We start from the raw sequence: 17,557 nt of genomic DNA, 5'->3' as shown, positions 1-17,557 counted from the left end.
CAGGCTGGGCGTCTCCCTCTCTTCTCTGCCTGCTCAATGGGCATCCAGTCGCCTCTGAATAGCTCGAGTGGATCTTGGCTGTGGCTCGCAGAGGTCTGAGTTAGCGTTGGCCGGGATCGCGTAAATGAGCGATTACGTGTGCCTGTGCTTATGCAATGTCTGAAACTTCCCTCTGCCTGTCTCTATCCCCAGGATGCTGGCAGGCTTTTTTGGCAGTCTCTGGAGAGCTGTCTTCCGCACCACACAGCACAGTGCTCTCGCTCAATATATTCAATTAATGAAATTGCAGTGCTGTGAGTGAAAGCAGCTTTGTTTGTGCTTTTGTGTTTGAAGGATGTGGACTGGGAAGGCGCTGCACAGGGGTGCATATGTATGTGTTGGCTGGAGCACTCTTTTGCTTTAGTGCCAGAAACTCATGTTACCTGGTGGGATTAATTTTCTAATTAATCTTTAAAACAGGATGAAACTCCTCCTTTCTTTTAAATACTCTCTCTCCTTCCTTTCTGCCAGCTTGTTTGCTTTTAATGTTTTTTCTTTATAAAACTAAAAAAAAAAAACCAAACTTTTTTTTCCAAGATAAAATAAGAACCCAAGTTACCTTTTCTCTGTGTATTTGAATGGGATTGAATCTTATGTGCTTGTATTTGTGCTCTTTCTCAGGTTTAAAGCAAGAATAAAGTAACTTGCTTCCAATGTCTCTAGTATGGGCAGCCTTCTGCTGCTGCAAACTTGGCATTTGGAAAGGGCAACAGGCCATGGTGGAGATACCCAGACGCATGCAGCTTTGATGACTAGAAGATGTTGTAAAAGAGACTTGCAAATGAGCAGTTGCTAAATGAGTTCTTTTGAATCCAGTCTCTCTACATGGAAGCTTCCTTTTAAATCCCTCCCATACCCCAGCATTCCCCTCGCCTAGGCTTGTGGGGAATCTCCCATCACCACTGAAATCAGCCGTTTATTGGATGTAGTTTGTTTGGAAGTTAAACATGGGCTCTGAAAGCGATCACAATGCTGTGGGCTTCTGCGTCCTTCATGTTTGTTGCAGGTGTTTGCTTGTGCTCTGGCTTCACTGCAGCTGCCCTTCTGTTCCTGAGGAACAGATTGGTATCAAAAGGATAGGGAAGAGTTTGCATATGTGGGTGTTGCTGGGTGTTTGTGCTTTCAATCTTTGATTAAGAAACCCTGAAGTTTAATGCTAGCCTGCCAAATTTTTCCTCTGTGACCCTGTTGCAGCCCTCGATTGAGGTACGGCTCTTGGGGTGATGGCAAGTGGTAGAGGCTTACTCTCCCACCTCACGCTGAGGTGTCCACAGCCCTCACCAGCCCAGTTCAGATACGGGGAGGAAAGCTGACTCACTCGTGCAGTAGGGCTTGAGAACCCATCTTTAAAAATAAAACAAAGGGAAAAGGCATTTAGTGGGATAGTGCTGTGGGAAGCATTGGGCATTTTAAGTTTATTGAACACTTTCTTTGGAGCTTGCTTGTGTGTGGGTGTGTTGTGTCTGAAGTGAGCAACCTTTGGTCTTACACCTAGATTCTTGACCTGTGTTCCCCAGCTGCCTTCCCGATAAGGGTATCAAGTTATCTGGAATGTAGGAATTCAAAGCAGCATCAGCAGGTTTCCCAGCTCTGGGTTTGCATCAGGTTTTCCAGAATGTATTATTGCTTTAGTAAACAGCCTTGTTTTGCTGCAAGAAGGCCAAAGGAAATAATTATGATTAATTAGTTTAGCCGTATATAAATCATGGGCTATAAAACTTCCCCAGATTGTTTCCTGTTTGAATTCCCATGTATTTTTGTAGGGGAAATTCCAGTCTTTAATTGAAAGTGGCTTGAGAAGAAGAATTCACACTGTTTCTTCATGACTGATTGTTCTCCCTTTTTTTTAAGATTGTGACCCTTCATAACCATGATGAATGGACCTGGCTTCAGCTTGCAAACTTAGCTACAAGATGATAGAGCTATTCTCAAAGTCTTATTCCCCCGTTTCAGTACTTAAAGTTCATCTTCTGCATTCATGTTCTCCTTGATAAGCTGAAGACTTTGGTTTCTTCTGTCATTATTCATTTTTATTTTTGAGGCAGGATTTCCACATCTGCAGTAATTCTTGGGATTTGTTGGTAGCAGCTGCATCTCCTTTGAGCACGGAGAAAATGAATTCCTGCTTCATACCTCTATTGTCTTCTGAAGCCCTCAAACCTGTGTACTCTGGATTGCACAGGGGATACAGCCTTGTGAGGTCTCTGCTTCTGATTATCAGTCACACAAGAGTGACTTTGCAGGCTTTTATTTACAGCAATAAGATTTTTTAAAAATCTTTATTTTATTTTCAGCTTTGATTAAAAGTTGAAGGTAAAAGCTGTCACTTGTTTATGGCTGCTTACCGTGTGTTTTGGCTTTGTGACCTGACCTTTTTATTACTTGCTGATCCTGCTGATGCTGCATTATTTGCAAACTTCAGTGGTTTTTCACTCAAAGTTTTTCTTCAAAGTTTTTTTCTCAGGTTATTGATACTGTGTGAAGAGTCTGAGACCAAGAACCAACCCCTGGTGGGAACTTGCTGAAAATGTGATGCGATCACCTAATTTATATTTTGCATCTGGAAATTTCTTTGTCACACTGAATGTGGCCTGTTGACTTCACATCACACTGGCTTTGTTTTCTAGAGCACCAAGTCAATTGCCTTACAGGAGACAAGGTATATGAAGCTTGTAATATTATTCTGAAAAGAGATACAATTTGAGAAGCTAGAATATCAGTTATTGTGGAATTTTATAAGCACAAATTACATTTCTCTCCCTTTCATTCTTGGACTCTGACTACTCCCATCCATTCTCCATCTCTTCCCTTAGGAATTAACAGTAGGTAGGTTAACTTGCTGTTACTTTGGTTGCCTTGTTTACACTTCAGTGTTTTGACATTGTTTTTTACAGTCCATGAGTATTGTCTCATACTGAAAGTAGTTTCAAGAGCTCCTTAGAAGCTTGGTTTAGACTTTTCAGATACAGGTTTTCTAGGTCTGCTAATTAAAATGGCCAGCTTTGAGTAGCTGTTGTTTTTATAGTCTCTTCTGTTATTGTTGGGATGAAAATGATTTCGTTACTGTCCTGTGGGTTGGCTGTATCATCTGTTCTCATATAAAAAATAGTAGTTCAGAACCACCCCCTCCCAGGAATATTCAATTAAACATTTTCATCTTCCTTCCTCCTCCCTGCCCCACCCCCCCTCCAATAACTGCAGACAAGCAATGGCATGATCTATAATTAACATTCTTCTGGGTCCTGAGAAACTCAGAATCAATCTTTTTTTCTCCTCTGAAATATATTTTCTATTAACTCTTTCTTGTCTTCTAGGTTCTGATTTATTTTAATTCTCCCGATTCTTTTTCTTCCCATAGCCCAAATATGTAACAGCTTTCTCTTCACCCACTATAAGGTTTTGTTTTTCAGGCATGTGTTGAAATGCTCATAAATGATTTACAATCAGTACTGGTGCTTTCTTGGTTAAAGACCTCAGGCTCTCTTAATCCTCTATTTTATGATGGCAGCTTGAAGAGCTTGACCATCTCTTTAGGACTGCAGAGCATGGGCTTGATGAAATGTTTGTTGCAGGAGAAGAGTAGGACTGTATTGCCTGAGGGAATGCTGGCAGTGCTACTGCAGCAGTGTCCCTCTATCTCACTGATTTGGGAATTCAGGAATCTAGTGCATTCCTTTTCCTTCTGGAACCTGCCTTCTGGCTGAGGAAGAATAAACGAGGGTGAGTCCATAGCAGGCATGAGCATTGCCACTTGAGGATGGACATTTTTAAATGATGAGGCGCAGAAGTCAGTGACACTTGGCAAAAACACACAGCTGGAGATGGAGGAAGTTCTTTCACAACCTTAATAAGCTGCTTATCTGTCATAGGCTTATTTTATTCCTTCCCAAGCACTGTGACTTTCCCTTCTCCTCCCGTTGCTTTCCCTCTGCACCCTTGTTCTTTGGTTTTGCTTTCCCAGGGTCTTCAACTGCATCTTGCTGGTTCCTTCCTGATTCCACTGGCCTTTACATCCTGAAAAAATGATGAGAAACATAGGCCTCTCTTTCACCTGACTGGGAGCAAAGGTCTGGAAATGGAACATACAGAGGAAGGTACAGATGAAGGAGGGGAGTGCTCTGAATAGAGGAGGGCAAGCGAAAAAAGCTGAAATGCCTCTTCACTAGCAAATGAAGGCAATGTTGGTTTAAAAGTCTCTCTATTGTCACAACTCATGAAGGGAAAAAGCAGCACATATGTTTCTAAATAAGCTAATACACTAGTTCCTGCATCTCTGGAAGGAAGCACAGACAACTAAGCGCACCATTTTGGATTTTTGTTTAAGACATGATCATAGGAGACAGATGTTTCCATCTACTGCTATTTTGGGTCCTGAATCTTAGTCCAGTACTGCTCCTATTTTAATTTTTTTTTTTTTAAATGAAGTTGACTGAAGTAATATTTTCTGGTGCTGTGACAAAAGGCTTGTCTGTCATAGGAAACTGGAATACTGGCTCTCAAGTATAAGCTGTCTTAAAATAATTTGTCTAGACAAATGCTACACATACTTTTGTGTATATATTTATTTGATCTTGTTGACATCCCGTCTCCTTGTTTCCTTCCTCTCAACAGCTTTCAGCAGGGCTTCTAAACAAACTATTCTGCCTTTGATACAGTTTCAAACCAAGTGACCTCCACCACTCTTGTGGTGACACAAAACGCATCTTTCCTGGAGAGGAAGGGTACTAAAGTACCAAGGATAGTGGAGGTACTGGTCCATACAAAATGAAGCAAAAAGGTTCCTATGTGAATTTCTGCAGAGTTAAGGCTGTACAAGCGCAACATATGTGTCTTGAAGTCTCCATCTCATGCTGTGAAGGACCACTGGAAGCAGCTTCAAAATGCAAAGCTTTTTACTGTAGGATGGGTGTGGGCAGGACCGGCTTATCCAAAGCAGCTCTAATGTCATGGTTTCGGGTACAGGGTAGTGATGTTCTTCCCTAGTGTCATCATGACCAGGTACTATTGCTCTGCTCTTCCTTAGCTTCCTGTGGCAGTAGCTGATTTGACATGAAGCATGCTGCAAAGCTACAAGCTGGAAACATTTTGACAGTTTGGGATCGGAAGTCTTTGATTATACTTGCTGTTGGCAAAGAGTCAACTCTGTAACATCCACATTGTTTGGGCTTAGTACAAATTTATGGGAAGGATGAGAGATATGTCAGATCAAAACCCAGGATGTTTCTACTACTTAAAAGCAAGGTATAGGACTGACTTACTGGAAAGGAGTTCTTTCATGTAGTTGTTTGTTCCACTACCTGGTGAGATCATATGCTGGAACTGGATTTGACACAAAACTGATGTTTTTAGTGCAGGTACTTAATATGTAATGCTTATTGACAGCAGCACTGAACACAAAGTCCTGTCAGTGTTGTTTCTCTTTCTATCCTGATAGTAGATATCTGATAGAGGGGGCAGCAGTTTCTGTTGGGCAGGGTCTAAAACCCATGGCAGCTAAGGTCATTGCTAGCCAAAGGCTGCTGATCCTTGAGCTCTGAATCAGGCAGGGCAGTTGATCTCCTGGATAAGGTGATACATATGACCTATGGATTTCTTCATGTTTGTTTTTTAAAACCACCTTTTTTTTTTCCTTCCCCCCCCTTGTGCTCAAACACCTGTCTCTTGAATTCAAGGTAGAGTTATATGTTTGTGGTGTGTTTTTGTTTTGGTTTTTTTAAAATAAAACTTCACATGCATCTGCATTTTTAACCATTATGTCTACATACACTAGGCAGCATTTCTAAAAGCTAATGTATATTTTCCATAACTTGGGGAATCTGCAATTAGACACTTGGAGGAGATAACTCTGACTCTTCAAAAATGTAAAATACTCAAATAAACATTTAGGATCTTAATCGTAGAGTCATGGAATGGTAGAGGTTAGAAGGGACCTTTAGAGATGTTCTAGTCCAACTTATTTCTTTTTAAGCTTCAGCTTCCATGCTTTTACTCTTAAACAAACAAAATACCCAGCAGAACTCCAACCAAGGACTAAAAATAAATCTGTAAACCAAAACCTTCTAGCTTTTAGTGAAATAAAATTCCCAATTAAGCTAACAATACTGATAATAAAGTCTTACTTATTTTATAATAACCAAACAGCTTTAATTAAAGAGCTGAATTTTGACGGATGGTGTGTAGGTTTGCAGCCAGTGTTAGGAAAAAGAAAGAACGATCACTCTTGCAAGCTGGAGCCCAGCCATTTAAACTTTGCAGCCATTAAAGAAGTAATATTTTTGAAGAAGAAAATAGCAGGTTTTATTTTAAATGTCAAGTGTCCTGTCAGAGGTGGCAAACTGGAGCGTGCAGTGAGCGCTGCTGATGGAGCAGAAACTGTTTCCTACCTACACTACTTAGTCTAATTTAAGATCCTCCTTTGAAAGATACAGGTTTAGTCCTCAGGGAGGAGGCTGTTGCAAACACTTTGAACGCAAACCAAATGAGCTGAAGAGCGTCTGCTTTCTGCAGGAGCCCCCCCACCCCCCGCACTAATGAGAACATAGATGCAAAGTTGTGATTTGCTAGGCTTTCCTAAGGGCATCCTGGCACAGCATGCCAGTCATGTTTCTGGTTGGCTGTGCCTGTGGGCAGAAGCTAGCAGCTTCAAGTGTTGCTTAACATGTGGGATCTGTGATGAGATCTTGCAGGGTAAGCAGATGAACAACGTGCTGCTGGCCTGCAGGGTTAGGTTACAGCATCTCTGTTTTAAGTATCCATCCCTGAATTGTGCAGTGCTAGTCATCCTTTAGGGAAAGGGTTTTGACTCTGTGTAGGCTGCTGGGGCATTTCCTGTGATTTCTGACTTCTGTCCCTTATTATCCTTTCCTCCTGTTATGACCATAAAGTCACCTGGGAGTTAGGCTTGATCCTTATGGGTCTCTGCCAACTAGTGGATTCTGTTTAAAATACAGGAACCCTGCTGGCTGTGCCCTTTACAAAGGGCTTATCTGTGCCCTTGAACAAGCAATGCTGTTACATGGGGGCTGAGATGAATATTCTTTGCTTTCCTCCTCTTCCATTTCTGTGATGAGGGAAGATGATAAATGAAATCAAGTGCGGTGTACCCAAATGTCATAAAACACTACAATAGTGTTAAGATCTGTCTGCATACATTTAAGAAGAAATTGGAGTAACTTTTTTTGTTAGTTTTTTTTTTTCCTTTCAAAAGTGGCCATAAGTTAAACCAGCTGTGTGACAACGAAATGAGTTATCCCTACTGCTGAGCTCTTGGGCAGCAAACAAGACCATAAATGCCCACTGATGAATTTTACAAATTTGTCCACCAAGGTTTCAACTTGTCTGAAAACTTTCTTTTCCTGCTTTTGATTTTGGTTTTTTTTTTTTTACTAAACACTGGATAATTACCCAAAAGACACAAGTCAGATGCAAAACTTGAAGTAAATGCAAGTTCCTTCCAAAGAGCCTGTAGTTGTACCTGGGATGTATCCCAGCAAATTAGTGTTATCTCACAACAAGTGTTTGCAGCTGACATTGCATGCCAGGAGCGTAGCTGGGGCAAAAAATCCCTGAACAGCTGCATCTACAGGACAATATTTTTTAATAACATAACATAACTGTTCTCTTTAAATGTCTTGCCCGGGTGCCAAAAATCATCAGACACCCCAATGACTTAAGTTTTGGAAGCCAAGCTACTCTGTGTCTAGGGTGAGTCATGCTGGCTGGAGGTGGTGGGAAGAAGCTTGCCCCTACTCTTAGTGATTTGGAGGCTTGTGAAAGGCAGACCTGTCAGTCAGGCTGGTGTGGCCTTTGCAGTCACTGGTGGTAAAGAATTGGGACCCTGCTGCTCACCTGGTGAGGAGAAAAATGTGGGGAAATGATGGAGAGTTTCAGTTTTCTGTGGTTGTGCTGCTCAAGCTCGCAGCCTGAGAGCTGACTTATGAGACAAGGTGAGTACACCAGGCTCACCGTTGTAAGAGGCCAAAGAAAAGAAGGAAGAGAAAAAAAGTAGCCGAGACAAAAGAATGAATGCATCTGACCTGAAAGCATAATCCAGACGCTTGCTTGCAATACAGAATTAATAATGTATTTTGAGGTCTCAGCCAGGGACGCAGATGGGGGAAGCATTACCAAAGGGCTTCCAGCTCGCTGACTCACTGCTCTGGGGCTCTGGCCTCCGTGACTCATTTCTCCTGATTTTGGCTCTTTTGGGGAGAGGGTGGGAAGTCACAAAACATGAGCCTAGCCTATTGAAAAGTTGAGACTAGATCCAAGAACTATGCACTGGGGGAAGGGCAGGGGAATGCAAGAAGGATTTTCCTATTTCATATGACTCTCCAGAGGCTGAGGCTAGGAATGAGCAATACCATCCATTTATTTGCATGTAGACAGCGGGCTTAAGGGCCATTGAACTTCAGGGTTGTTTCTCACACTTGCCTCAACTGTGCAAGGGCCTCTTTTCTTTTTCTCTTTTTTTTTTTTTTCCAAACCATATTTAGTTATTTTACAGAGTTTAATTTTGGTTTTAATTTTCTCTTTAAATCCAAAACAGGTTTTTTTTTTTTGGCAGGCAGCGTTAAGGGAAGTGAAAGAGTGTTTTGAAACAAGGAAAGGCAAAGGAGTAAACACGGTTCTTTGAAAATTCCCCCATCAGTTAAAAATAAATACAATCTCCTCATAACTGATTGTGGGTTGGAAATACTTGAGTGTTTGCAATGGAAGCATGTGCATGCATGTGTGCATAATGGGGTGGATTATATGATTTGCTCAGCATGAACTTTAACATTTCCAACTGTGTAACCTGAGCAAGTTGGGAAGATGTGCAGATTTACATTACCGTGTAAATATATTAGCTCTGAATTTCCTGGCATTTGTTTTGCTGATGACACAACCTGAATGTTATTCACTTAGTGGATTTTTTCAATCTGGCCAGTTTTTCTTTTTTATATCTTAAAATGAGTAATTGCTGGTGTGACACTCCAAACAATTATATCTGCTGTTACGGTAGATCCCTTTGCTGTTTTTAAATACCAACTTATGTTACTCTTCATATTCTCCTGCAAATGAGATAATTTTAGTGTAGTTAATGACTAGACAGTAAAGATTTTTACTGTAGAGTAAAATAATTAAGCAGCTATTTCCTTGTGTCTTGGTTTTGAGTTTTATTCTGTAGAAGATAAACACCTAGAAACCTGACATTCCCTCTGTTTGCCCTTGGCAGGTACACAAGCCAGGATAGCAGTGTTATCAGCATGTTTTAGTCATGACTTGGCAGACTGTTTGCAGCCCTCAGTGTCTCTGTTCTCTGCTATGGCTGCATCTAAGACTTTCTTGCCATCAGAAAGCTTTTCCAGCTATTTTGTTTCTTCGTTAGGCTGAGTCCCTCTCCATGTCCTGTTTAAGAGTAAGCAGTTAGATGTGTCTGTAGTCGCATTCTCAATGCTTTGGTCTGTTCAAGAGATCTCTGGGCAAATCATATTTCAGCTATTTCAAGCATAGTTGCATTAACTTTTTTCAAATATCTGCTGCCAAATGTAGTTGGTGGGTTGTGTCCCATTCCCCCCAAATTAGTGCTTGCCAAATGTAAGCACCCCAGGCATATCAAACTGCATAAGGTGCAACCTTCTGCTCTTCCACAATTTCTCCCTGTGGGGTTGCTGGTGAATGATTCTGTAGGGTTAGTCTAGTCTTTCAGCCCCTATCTTTTGAATCAATCACGGAAAAATACTGTATTGTTTCCAGGCTGTCCTTTGTTTCTTATCCTTGTAAAAGCAATCTATCAGGATCCTGGATCTGTGCCTTGTAACTGTGAGGTATCAATGTACCACATGCCAGTGGAAGAGCTCTTCTGTTCTCTGCAGGACGTACAGGAGTCACTTGCAGAGATGACTACAGGAGCTCCATCGGTAGCCTTTCTCAAAGTTGATGGAGATGGGTACCACATGATACAAGCGGTGGCTCAGTCTGGAGAAGAGTAAGCGGTGGCCAGCTTTCATGCAGCAAACATAAATGATTTCTAGAAAGGGATGAAGTTGAGAGAAATGATGTGCCTGAAAATCTGCAGAATTTGTATTTGAATCTCTGAAAACTGATATCCACGTGCCAGTGAGGACAGTCGTTGGAAGCTGGTGCACCTTAACACCTCTAGTCTATCACCAATGAACTTGCATGAGAAAGTCAACAGCACCGCCAGCAACATCTGGGGAGAAAACACGTGCCCTGAGGAAGCCTTTTAACTTGTGCCTAGGACTTTAACCTTGGGGCTAGGCATATAAAAAAGTCATGGACTTCTCTGCTGCACTGTTATTACTGGTAGGCTTGCAGTCCTCCACGAGCAGCCTCTCTGGGCGTGGTTATTCATTAGCAAGAAAGGGCAGGTCTTTGCTCCAAGCCCCAGTGGGTAGATGCTGTACTTGCTGTGATTGCAAGGTGCCTGATGCCTTTTACAGTTCTCACCATACAATCAAGTCTAGAGCCCAACCCATGAGTGCCCACCAGCACGTATGTGCTAGGTTTAACAACTGGCGCCTTGCCTGGATACCCCCAGAGCTTGGAGCCTTTTGTTAGCAGCTGTGACTCCTACTCAGACCTCCTCAAGTACCATATAAGCAGTTGTCAGATATCTGTGAAGTGTCTTGGAGCGGAGATTGTATCTCCAAGGAGCCATGCTACTTGATCTCTTTGATGCTATTAACCAGAAATACCACTATCTTTAGTGATATTTTGTGGTTTATCTCCTACTCACCTTTGTTTACACAAACCACAAAAGAACTGCTGAAGAAATTACCCCCTTTTCTACCTGTTATCTTAATATGAGAGGAAACAGAATAAGGGGTAAATTTATGCCTGTAGTGCATGTTCCCCACACATGCCGGCTGGTGTTCTCTGCTCATTTTCTCTGGGAGCAGTCTTGGTTGCTGATTCCTTTGATATACATGGTTGCTGATTCCTTTGATATAGAAGTAAAGGTGCAATCCTTGCCCTCCACCCCCTGTTATTGCTGGTCAAGCCTTGGAGGAAATAAATATCAGGCAGTTGTGTACCTATGAGTAGATGGTGGGCTTCATTTTTATCCCATGAATGCCTATTGGGTAGAAGGGATGCTCGCACCTGGGCAGTTCCTCTTGTGGAGGGGAGATTGATCCCTTTAGGCTGGTGCATATTTGAGATCTCAGGGCAAGCCAGGAAGAAGGCATTAACTCCCAAGAGGGGGAGTATCTTGAATTCATGGGTGTTTCTCAGCCTGTCACGTTGCATGTAGGCTGGCTTATCCTGGGCTACTTGGAGAGGAGGGCTTGTTCTGCAGTATGCCAGAGTGCTGCAGCTCCCTTCCTGGGTGGCTCTGCTGGAGGGGGCAGAATGTGCTGCTACAACCTCTGTGTGGGACTTGCAGCTGATGCACTGTATTCTCCAGGCTCAACAAAGCCTGTCACGTGTTTAATAATTAAAATATAATTATGAAGTGTCATTTAGGGCTCTTGACTTTTTTTTTCTTTTCCTATGAGTTCTTAGAAAGTCAATTTTCTCAACACAACTTTCGTTTTTAGTCATGGTAAACTTTAGACAACTGGAGCTAGTGCTGCTCTCATCTGGCTTCAGGTCATCTGGTGGAGGAGTCAGAACTGCCACGCACCTAGCAAAACTTGAGTTTCTGTTCTACTTCAGAGATGTTCATTTTGTCAGACAGGAAAGACAAAAAATCTCCTTATGCCTTAGGCAGAGCTGGAGAAAAGGGCCTTTGTCTGGCAGGAACAGGCAGATGCTGTGGAGAGCTGCAGCCTGCAGCCCAGTTGGTCTGCAGCCAAATACTACTTTCGAAGAGCTGACCAAAATCCACCACGCACCCGGAGATAAGAGCTCTCCTCTGTTTGCTTACCACGGGGTGATGTCTGCAGGTGTTTAGTGTTCCCCAGAAGCACCTGAATTAAAGGCAGGAGCAAATGTCCAATCAGACTGATGGTGAAACTCCATTTGGCTGCAACTTACTTTCTCTCTGTAAACAGGAGCACTGTTGTTCTGTTTGCCTTTTCAAGGTTCTGGGGGAAGAGAAGGCGGAAGATAAGGTTAGATCTGTCCTAAACATGTAACTTTTTACAGAGGTTAAAGTCCCAGCTGAACACATCTCTTTGCTATGTAGAGAGAACAGTTTAATAATTCAAGCAGACTCCTTGTACCAACAAATGTCTGCAGTTAGTGCTGTGGCTGCCAGTGGTGTGTGAGGATAGGAGGAAGCTGGCAATGGAGCTGTCTACAGAAGTATTACAAACAAAGTAAAAATAAGGGGAAGAAAAAGCACATTTTCAATGCAAGTGCTCATTTCTCTTTTTTTCTGGGTGAAAGATACCAAGCTGGAGGCCACAGACAAAGAATTTCTTTTGTAAGCAAATATATATACAGGTTCTAAGGGTAAAATTCTTGGTTTTCTCTCTAAATTGCCTTTTCCTCTTCCTGAGTACAGGGATGATTGTTACCATATCAGGATTGAGGGTTATTCTGTGACTTTCCAGCTCTGAAAGTGGGTAATGACGGCTAAGGTACATGCAGAAGCAGACAGGGGAGTGCTGAGAAGAGGAGGAGGGGGAGGTTGACAATGGGAGAACATGCTTTGAAAAGACAGAGGGAGCAGCTTAGGTGTAGGTGGAAGTTTTGAGAGGCTGGAGGCCGAACTGCTCCCATGTGGTTTCTGCCATAGCTTCTGCTCAGATGCCTGTTCTTTTTTAATTCTCTAGTGAAATGGTGAAACTTTCAATGAGACAGTTGTTTTTCTTAAAGGAGAAAAAAAAAGTGACCTGTCCTTAAGCATATACTGTAGTAGAGATGTTTATAACATATTAAAGATTCCTGTAAATCAAGGGATGATGCTTTTTGTAATCACTGAGTGAGAAGTCCAGATCTCTAAAATGATATGTTCCCTGAGTTCAGTAGCTGTGCAGTCTGACAGGTGGCAATTGTTTGAAGCTTTTCTACTGACTGGTACTCAAAGTTTATATCACAGACGATTAAAAATGAAATAAAAAAATATCATGAAACTAGGGAATAATTTTCAAAACTGATTGACCATTTATTTACTATCAGGCAGTTCTGTTGTAAATGCAAGTTTTTTTCTTCCTCACAGCTCTCTGCTTTGCAGCTGCATGTGAAAAGGAGAAAGCACAAATGTTTATGAGCATGTTGATGGACATCCTTCCCCACCCCAAGGTCCTCTTTATCTCTGATTTTGGGAAGTTGTGTGTTCCCATCTTTGCTTTTCCTGAAGCAGTTTTAGGAAAATTCCCCATTTAAAATCAGACATACCTAACTTTGATTGAATGGAAGTATTAAAATAACATTTGAGGTTAATTTCTTCCACATCAAAGCAGTAATAGACAGAAGGCTAAAAGAAATCCTTACTTGTGAATTTGCCAAAAACCACTGTGTAGCCTGTGGTTATTTTGTCTTTCAGTTGAGTTTGTTAAATTAGAAGATCTAAATAGTATCAGACTAAGTCAACACTTAGGTATGATATTTTCAAAGATGACATACTAAGATTAGATGACACTTGTGACAAAGTAGCTGTGCATAGAAACCAGGGTACAAATATTGTAGCAGCCCTCTTTCAGCACCTGCATCAGTCAGAATAATGTATGCAAGAACTGGAAAGAGGGCAATGTTCTAGCCAGATTTAGGAAGGTACACAGATATGGTTGACTCTCGTTGTTAGTCCAAATGGAAAGAAGTGGGTAGACTGTGGGGGAAAAAATTGTCCCCAAGAAAGGCACTGCTTTTTTGTAGGGTCATACTTGACTTCTGTCATGGTTGGGAAGCATTTCTATCTCATTTACACTTCCATGGCTGCCTGCCCTTTTTTACTCAATGTCTTTATTGATGCACCAGAGCATTCAACTAGTTTTGAGCATCCTTTTTCTTTCTTCTTTGCATGGTGGGGAATTATAGTTTATACTTTTATCCTTGCAGATGTTGGGAGGCAACCCTGGATGTGAAGTGCTAATCAGTCCTTGGGTATCAAAATTAAAATAACCAAGGCCTTCTAAAGGTGGTCGTGACCCTCTTGCTGAGTCATCTGAGAATTTGTTTAGTAGTGTTATCATTTGCCGTAAGAAAATATGAGGCTTCAAATCTCTTTTACCATTTGTAAAGGCATTACTTCAGCTAGCTTGCTATTGCAGCAGAGCAACTGTGGTCCTCTGTTTATTGCCTTATGGTTAGTAAATATTTTCTTTTCCTCAGTATCAGTCAGAATTGACTGAAGCCTTATTAATTTTGAAAGAAGGCACAGTTAGCATCTTGGAAGAGGTACTCGAACTTCCAGGGGACTCTGTGAGATCTGGCTGTGCTCAGCATTTTGCAGCTTCAAGCTTCAAGGCCACAGATGCTGCTGGAACTGTGAAATATATGTGCAAGGGGATTTGTACACACCACTTCCCTCACAGGCTTATACAATATTGACTTGTTTAATTCTTAATTTAGCTTACAGGAAGCCGAATCTTGAATTTCAGTGTTTGTTTCTGCAGGAGAGAGCAAGACGAAGAGCCAAGATCAATACTGCTTGCAAAAACAGAGCAAATCAAACAAACTTAGACTTTTGTAGGATTGTGCCCCAATTGACAAAGACTCCTATATAAGATGGTAGATAATGCCTGATTGTTTGGAAAAGCATGTTGCAGTTCACTGTACAAATATTTTTGTACAAAAATAGAGTTCTTTACGTGAACGAGGTGAGCAGGAATGATTTCTTGCAGTGCAGTTTTTTGTCTGTCTAAGATGTTGTCTTCTGATATTGGAAGCAAAACTGAGAAGAGATGCAGAGTTTTTTGGTATTGATGGGAATCTCAAAGAAATAGATTGCAAGATTTGGTTAGTGCTTGTTTTGAATAAGAAACAAACATGAAGTTATCCTTTTGCATACAACCATAATGTGCACTGTCAGTGTAATGAATGCAGTGTAATAGATGAAGTGGTAATTAGTACTGTCTGTCAGACACTTTAGCTCTGGGGCCTAGAAGCTGGATATGTGCTCTAGCTCTAGGTGGAATGTGACTTCTAAAATAGATGCATAAATCAGCCAGGAAACTAGTTTTCTAGCAGATGTATTAATTGCATGGGGGTGTGCAGGGACCCGTTCTAAGAGCGTGCTGAGTGTTCTGCACAGCTGAAACAGTCATGTGAGGCTGGAGTCTATGGCTGAGTGTGTGTCTCTTTTCTCTGCTTCAGTGAATATCAACCCAATTCTATCCCACACAAAAAGTGTTCTGGTGATAAATCCTGCAGGATCTTTCACGCTGTCTGGGTGGAATGTGCTTTCCCATTTTCTTCTGTTTTCTGGTTTTGTTGCAAGTTAATCATATTCTCTTCTGTTGTAATCTATGTCTCTGAGAGGACTTTTGTTCTAGTTGTAGCTCTCCGGCTTGAAGTAGTGATTGGAGGAGGAGGCGGTTGTTAGGCTGGTAGATCCTACCGCTGACTGGCACAGATGCCCCATGCAGATACTAGAATTGTTCTGATCAATGCTTTCCTGTTGTTGGCATGACAGGCAAAGAGATAAACTTCTTTCCCCTTGTTTTTTCTCACCACAGCACTTCACAGAGTTCCTGGATGAGTTTTCACCTGATGTCTTAGGCCAGCTTTTGAATGATCCCTTCTTGTCTGAGAAGAATGAAATAATGGAGGTGGAACTGTCTCCAGCATCCCCAGCACCTCTCATCCAGGCAGAACACAGCTACTCGCTCTGCGGGGACTCCAGACCTCAGTCTCCCTTGACCCACATCTCAACTGATGACAACTTTAACGAAGGTAGTATGCACTGAGCCCTTGCTCATTTCTTGTAATGATGCGGTAATGAAATGCTCCTGGTGGAGTGATAGTGCATGTGAATGCTTTTTGCTGACTGATACCTCTACAATGAAGTCACAGAAGGGATTTAAGTCTGCAGGCATCGTCAACAAAGAAACATGTCCATAGAGAGGGAAATTATGCTCAGCAGAAGCTACTAACTTTGCACTGTAAACACTTTGAATTCCAAGTGCCCATCAATGAGAAATGGGAGAAGGGCCAGAACTACACTTGTTTCCATATATCTGAGTCTGTGGTTGTTGAAGATAAATGTGGACTCGTAAACCAAATCAGTCAAATGAGGGCATCCATGAAGTCTGAGTACTGTAGAACAAGTCATGGAAGGGAAGGGTGAGGTAGGTTTTGTTCAGTCTTCTGGAGAAAAGACAAACAGAAGATCTTATTGGTGCTTTTGGCTATCTGATAAAATGCTGCAGAGCAGAGTGCACTTCTGTGCATCCTCTGAGATACACAGTGAGAGCACAAGAAGTCATGGTTGCAGGTTGTAAGAAAAGAAGTTCCAGTTGCATGTCAGGAAGATCATTTTCACCATGAGAGTTGGTCAAACATTTTAACAGGTGTCCAGAGATGCTGTGGAGATACAGAAAGCTGAGCTAGGCAAGGCCCTGAGCAACCTGATCCAAACTGACTGTATTCTAAATGAAGAGCTGGACAAGATGGTCTCCAGAGGTCCCTTCAAAGCTATATAATTTCAGGTTTATAAGAAACAAAAAAACCTTTTAAACTACACCTATTGTTTCAGTAGTGAGTGTGTGGTGCTCTCTGGTATCCTAAAAAGAAAATCTAGTCGTATTTATGTTTATAAATACATGTCTAGGAATGTAAGTGCTGCTCCAGTCTTAGAACCTGTCTTGCTGTAGTCCCAATTTTGGGTTTTTTATCTTGTTAGAAAAAAAAAAAGCAAAAGCAAAAAAATAACGCACATCAAGAAGTCATTGTTACAGTCTAAATTGTAAATGTAATTGTAATTGTAAAAAAAGATTAAAAAAAAGGTAAAGAATATAAAATTGAAAGCCATCTAATGAAATTCAACAAGGGAAGTGTAGAGTCTTGCATCTGGGAAAGAATAACCCCATGTGCCAGCACAGATTGAGGAATGAACTGTTAGAGAGTAGTGTGGGGGAAAGGGACCTGGGGGTCTTGGTGGACAGCAGGATGAGCATGAGCCAGCAATGTGCCCTTGTGGCCAAGAAGGCCAATGGCATCCTGGAGTGTAATAGGAGGGGTGTGTTGAGTAGGTTGAGAGAGGTTCTCCTCCCCCTCTACTCTGCCCTTGTGAGACCACATCTGGAATATTGTGTCCAGTTCTGGGCCCCTCGGTTCAAGAAGGACAGGGAGCTGCTGGAGAGAGGTCAGCACAAGGCCACTAAGATGATGGAGTGGAGCATCTCCCTTATGATGAAAGGTTGAGGGAGCTGGGGCTCTTTAGCTTGGAGGAGACTGAGGGATGATCTCGTTAATGTTTACAAATACATAAAGGGCAGATCTCAGTAGGATGGAGCCAGGCTCTTCTCAATGATGACCAATGATAGAACAAGGGGCAAAGTTAGAACATCTTTGGAATTTTAGTTCCAAAGAAACACACAGGAAAACTTCATCACTGTGAGGGTGATAGAGCACTGGAACAGGCTGCCCAGATGGGTTGTTGAGTCTCCTTCTCTGGAGACATTCA

The 17,557-nt window shown here is 41.9% G+C and overlaps 1 protein-coding gene across 4 annotated transcripts in view; it reads left to right on the top strand.

Moving 5' to 3' along the window:
• CREB3L2 (cAMP responsive element binding protein 3 like 2) overlaps window positions 1-17,557 on the top strand; it is an 83,315-nt gene that overhangs the window by 27,412 nt on the left and 38,346 nt on the right. For 3 of the 4 annotated variants that reach the window (XM_062010765.1, XM_062010781.1, XM_062010755.1), the window contains exon 2: window positions 15,609-15,825. In XM_062010765.1, coding sequence (XP_061866749.1) covers window positions 15,609-15,825 — 217 coding nt within the window. Of the gene's footprint in view, window positions 1-2,491; window positions 2,699-15,608; window positions 15,826-17,557 lie in introns of all 4 variants that reach the window. The other variant, XM_062010772.1, reaches the window with a different exon arrangement.

This window comes from Colius striatus, chromosome 1, assembly GCF_028858725.1.
Source record: "Colius striatus isolate bColStr4 chromosome 1, bColStr4.1.hap1, whole genome shotgun sequence".
Lineage (NCBI taxonomy): Eukaryota > Metazoa > Chordata > Aves > Coliiformes > Coliidae > Colius > Colius striatus.
Note: the sequence above shows the minus strand (reverse complement) of the source record. Positions and strands in the feature narration are given on the sequence as shown.